Source organism: Perkinsus marinus, assembly GCF_000006405.1.
Source record: "Perkinsus marinus ATCC 50983 genomic scaffold scf_1104296932032, whole genome shotgun sequence".
In the NCBI taxonomy this organism is placed as follows: domain Eukaryota; phylum Perkinsozoa; order Perkinsida; family Perkinsidae; genus Perkinsus; species Perkinsus marinus.
The window spans coordinates 216-5,786 of NW_003215542.1; the positions used below are offsets into that span (position 1 = coordinate 216).

Sequence of the window (5,571 nt, forward strand, 5' to 3'; positions counted from 1 at the left end):
CATATCGGACTCGTGGCACCATGGATCATTCACTCTCGACAGTATAGCTCTGTAGTTGATCGTACATGCTAGCTAGTCGCGTGGTGAGGACATCGTTGACATTAGGGGGTACCTGTTATCGTACCACAACAGCGGACGAGGATCGCGGCGGCTACTTTCCTTTGCCAGACCTGCTCGTAATTCTTCAGAAATTCATCGCCGAATTTCCTGACTCAATATTGAACACACCTGAGGAATCATCCTCTCCTTACTCATAGATGCTTGCTGCCAAGTCGATTGCATTCCTTCTCACTTCGCCAGAATGGTGGCACAGACCCGCGACGACCAAGGGTATGATATGATCTAACTTGATAGTCCTGTCGGTTCGACACACGTCCATCTAGAAAATGCTCGAGTGAGGCTCTCGAGGGCAGGAACTGTTGCGGCTTACGATATCCAATCCCACCTTCACACGAGCGTTGATGAAGTTTTGTGACAACCCACGTAGGGATAGAACGCTTTCTTCGGTAGCCTCATGGGAGTGCACTAGCGTCCTGTCCACATCCAGGGAGCTCAAATACGGCAGGACCGTCTCGGCGCCACAGAGGCTCACTATCCTCAACTGCATCAGTACGACCATGGGGACTACCGACAGCTCCTCCACACACACTCCCTTACTGTTAGGCCACGAGCCTTCTCCGCAACTCGATTATTATGATCCCCCAGTCTTCTAACTAGTGCGTAGATGAGTCCAGTTTCAGCATTTGTGATGCTATAGTCCAGCTGCTGAAATCCGGACAGGAGCAGGTGGTGTTCGGAAAGGCAACAATGACAACATGCTCAAAATAGCAATTCTTTCTATGGTTGAATCCTCCTTATAGATGATTATCAGTGGCCTCTGATGAGTGCTCGGTCATTGCTACTCGAATGCCTACCATGTCCCCTATCACGTTCGATCTTAGGAAGGCATCCAGAGTGTCCATTGCTGATATTGTCAGTGGTACCTATTGGGGAGTCACTTCTCCAAACGATGTGTACCTGTGGTACATTATTCTGCTCGATGAATCTCTTACAAACATGGGAAAGCCCACGCCAATAACGAAGAACTGCCTCTGATGACGAACACTTCATCGCACGCAGAAACTCCTCAATGGATTTCTCGTAATTCCGAAGCGTCCATATTTGAACCTGATCCGAATTTAGACCAGGGAACTGCAAGCGATGACCCACTTGCCACGAGCCGCGATCTCGGCGACTCTTGTTCGGCTCGCGAAAGAAGATACGCGCGGCTAGTTCACCGATACTGCCTTCTACTATGCGGTACTCATCCTGTGTTCTCGCGAGAGGTGATTTCTGGTTGCTTACTATAGAGACATGAGACGGACACAAATTCATTGAGACACTTGACGGGGGGCGTGAGTATAGCTCACCCAGCGATTGTATCTCGGGCAAGACGATCTGCCGCAGATAAGACGCGACCTCATCCGAAGCATCAGCGTCCCGGCATTCCGCAATAACCCTTTCAGCCAGCCAACGGTCCTCCCTGGACAATGCCTGACAAGGTCAAAGAACTCCTGTGAATAATCAGCATAACATCCAGCCGTCACTGGAGATTGGCATATCTGAATCCCACCTTCACATCGTCATGATAACGGTCGACCAACTCCGCCGTTGTTTCCTCGTGTTCGCTGCCATGTGGGAGAATCCTTCCGACACCCTCCGTTTCATCCTCATCAGGCGACTGATAGTCTTCTCGGCTTCAACAGACATGCTCAACGACGCAGTCAGCTCCTCACGAGTCTGATGCTCACCCATCACGGTCGCCCTTCTCTGTCACGGAATGAACTTTCCCATACCTTTCTCCATCGTTTTCAGCAGTACTAGGCCTATCTACATGAACGACGCTGTTGGCTGGGACACCAAGATCACCATACAATGCTTAGCTTCATCTGTTGCGGCCCTTTCGCGTTCACCCATCCCCGCTGATTGCTCATCATTCTCACTGTCGGGTTCGAATGCACCCTCAGAAGTTTCATCGTCGCCCCTCGATCTCCTCATACGCTGGAGGGCCAGTAAGGCCTGATAGAACTTCGTCTGACAACTCCGACTCCGGCTAGACTCTCACGTAATCACGTTGTTGTTTCAATACAGCCACTTCCGATTCCAGAATCGCACATCGTCTCTGTGATTCTTCTAGCCCGGGATCATCGACGGCCTGTGGGTAAACACAGCTCCATGACTGTCATGGACAACACGCAACTGGACATACGATCGATTCGTTTTGACTCTTGGTCACAGCTACTTCGCCCTTCAAAATGCGATCTTCATGCCGTGAAGCAGTTCTAAATTCTCGCAGTTTGGGCAAGCTGAAGATGATGAGCATACCAACAAGCGGGTGATCCCAGATGTGTACTTCTCAAGTATGCGGCGGACTTTATCATATCAGTGATCACTTCAGAAGCCACTCGGTCTAAACTGATACATTCCTTTTCGCCTGGGGAGGGCACTGGGTCATCCAATGTCAATTCCGATCTCCTAGTCCCCTGAAAGTTTTTCTGTAGACATCGCTCGTCTAGCTAGCAACTTCAGTTCATCACTACCAGTCGACCATCGAATTTTCATAATATCGAGGAGGTTTCGTTCATCAAAATATATTCGGCTGCGGACCCATGCAGTGATATGGTCAAATGTTCAGGGCTCAGCTGACAGGCACCCTACCGGCTTCACTGAATATTCCGAGCTCTCTACAGCGTGATGGGGATCCCTTCGTGTGGGAAGCGGGAAGCCAAAGAAACTAATGCCTACAATTCGCTAGCATTGTAAACTGCAGCAGTCCGCCCAGTCCCACTCTGAATGCCTACAGGCCATCCGTTGTTTTTCCATAGGAGTACGCGAATACTCTTCGTGGTAGCAACACCGTCAAGATAGAGACCGTTTGCACCAGAGGACACGGTCGTGGCCGCGAACCGTCCCTGAACCGCGAATAACGTCTTGTCTTGCGTACGCAACGAACCAAAAGGAAAGCTGGGGATATCGTAAACCGTATTGCTGCTAATTGTGAAGTGTCCATGACGACAGCAAGAGTCATGGACGTAGTCGGAACGCCCGTTGGTGAACCAATGCTTCAGGAGCACGAGCGTCCTACCCAGTCATCAGAGGTTGAGTTGGTGACTTCCATGCGAGCCCACACCTCAATGCGATCGGGGAGCAACCCACGTCCTCCTGGAAGCCAATTCACGACCACCTCGCGCAATTCACTGAGTTGTCGTAGGCGAATCTCCTGTAGAAGATTGTCGATGCGTGTGAGGCCTCTCAGTTTGCACGGTCAAAAAGGGTGCTCTCTGTAGGCCTCGCCTTACCAGCTCTACAGGATATTGTACAGTTCTCGAGGAGCGCCATCCACTGTGCCGTACACCCACACAAGGGAGGCACAGCTTGTCGGCACTATGCGGTTCGGACTCTGATGAGGCTCGGACAAGCCACGCATCGAGTGGCCTAGGCTTGGACGAAATGATCAGCGTGCATGGCATGAGAGTAGAGACAAAGATGGAGACTGGAGGGGGGCACCACGAATCAACAGAGATATGATAAAACAGTTGAAACAATCTACAGCTCGAGACGATCATCAAGGTCTTCTAGCATACGTCGTAGCTTCTCCTGCAGTCGAATCTTATCAGCAGCAGATAAACGACGAGCTGCTTCGACGAGTTGTGAGTATTCTTGGGACTCATCCGATTCTTTTTCAATTACTGGCTCGACTGCGACTGTGTTGCGGTGTGTGGGACCGGTACCACTCGAGTCGGATTGGCACTCTACTTCACAGTGCCTATCGACCAGGATCTGAGTTCACCCATCCTTCATCCAGGCTAAACTTGTTGGCAGCAAATACAAAGCGAGGAGTCCTCATAACCCACTTTGCCGTTATCGCGGAACTCCTTATACAATATCGTCTCCTCGAATTGCTCGACGAACATAGTGCAGTAGCTGCGCAAGCGCATGTCGTAATCACCCTGAAACGGCACCGTTCTGTCTAGCCTTATTCTACACGCCTCGAGGTGGCCAACGATCGAACTACAGACTGCCGGGGGAGCGTCGTCATACCATGCCCATCTGCCCGAACCCTTCACCGTTGATGTGGTCCTTTACCCCCGGGCCAAAAAGATACGACCGACCCTCGAACGTTTTCACGCCATAGTCGGTCTTCGTCATCTTACTTCGGCATACACCCTCCATCAAGTCAACGTATCTGGACATCCTCCCATAGAGCCAATCGTGGATACAGTATGAGTTTACTCATGTTCAGCAAGTGGACCTGTCCGCTTGCTCGAGATGCTCACGAGTGCCTTGTCAATCTGATGTAGACTCGCCCGGCAAGAGTCACATCGGAAGTAACGGAACTCCTCGAGGGCCAGCACAGGGTAGAGTGTGGCGCAGAACAGTGCCGACGGTGTCATCAACAAACTGTCTATAGAGCAGTGATGCGTTGTGTATCGAGCTCCCATGTACAGTCATTTCCCGGCCTCCTCCCCACCCTACATCGACTATGGTTTGTGTAAGAATTGGTTGGGTGTATTCGGCCACTTGAGGGTCTTTCGATGCGAATCTGGTTTGACACTTAATTCTGTGACGATCACATCGCCACGATCTCAATCATCTCTTTGGATCGTCCTCTTCCATTGCTTGGCGATTACACGCACCGAGGCAAGCCACGTAAGAAGTACATGGTCTCAACTTGTCAACTCGACATTTCGACTAATCACTCTCAACAAGGTCATGCATGCATCATTAAGCTCATCACAGTACGTTGTGGGCTTTGCTGTCAGAGCTCATCTCTATCTCGTTTGCCTGAAGTGCCTTCGATGGTGTCAGGAGGTGACCACCAATTGACCTCACAGTGTTCCATTGGCTTATCGTCCGTCACCCAGGGGACTCGCAGAGTTGAGGGTATATCTCGATGCCATAAGGTACTAGGTATGTCACCAGTGAACTGTGCATCCTGGATGTTGAAGGCAATCATGATCCTACGCTGCTGTATACCTACAGCTAGTGTGATGATAGGCCAGGGTACCAGTGGCAACCGTGAAGCGCCTACTCGTGTCGGTGGAGGAGGCAGTTGTTGGTGACACCATATGGTTCAACCAACTCGGGAACATGACCAGTTGCCCGGGATAAACGTCTATCGAAACCTGCGACTATAATACTCACTGAACGATCCATGAGGAGGAGCAGCCCAGACGAACTATGGCACGCAGTAGACCAATGGACGGCCGAGTATGCTTCCGGAAATTCCGATGTCCGATACTAGTAGTCAGTAGACATCTTTATACGGGTATGTTGATTTCAGGTCAGGCAATAAACTCACTGTCCGTCCAAATGGCGGGACCTGCCCCCGAGGGTCTATGAGTACGAGCTTTCCGTTGCTCGATCCTTCTGCTACTCTTGCATAGAAAACGGCGACACATTCTTGTCCAGTATGAGTGTGCGGGCTATGGTACTCGCTGGCGAAATGGACTGCCGTCCAATAGCTCAGACTAAACCTATAATCACCAACGCCATCAGTGCAAACACCGACGTCTCAACAGAGTGATTGAC

General features: G+C 50.8%; 1 protein-coding gene across 1 annotated transcript; it reads right to left on the reverse strand.

The window, feature by feature from the left end:
* Positions 1 to 3,585: 3,585 nt before the first annotated feature.
* Pmar_PMAR009005 (hypothetical protein) lies at positions 3,586 to 3,953 on the reverse strand (the record flags this gene model as incomplete). The annotated part of the gene is made up of 2 exons (XM_002785732.1): positions 3,586 to 3,819; positions 3,894 to 3,953. 2 exons carry the CDS (start codon positions 3,951 to 3,953, stop codon positions 3,586 to 3,588), a joined length of 294 nt encoding a protein of 97 aa, XP_002785778.1.
* Positions 3,954 to 5,571: the final 1,618 nt, after the last annotated feature.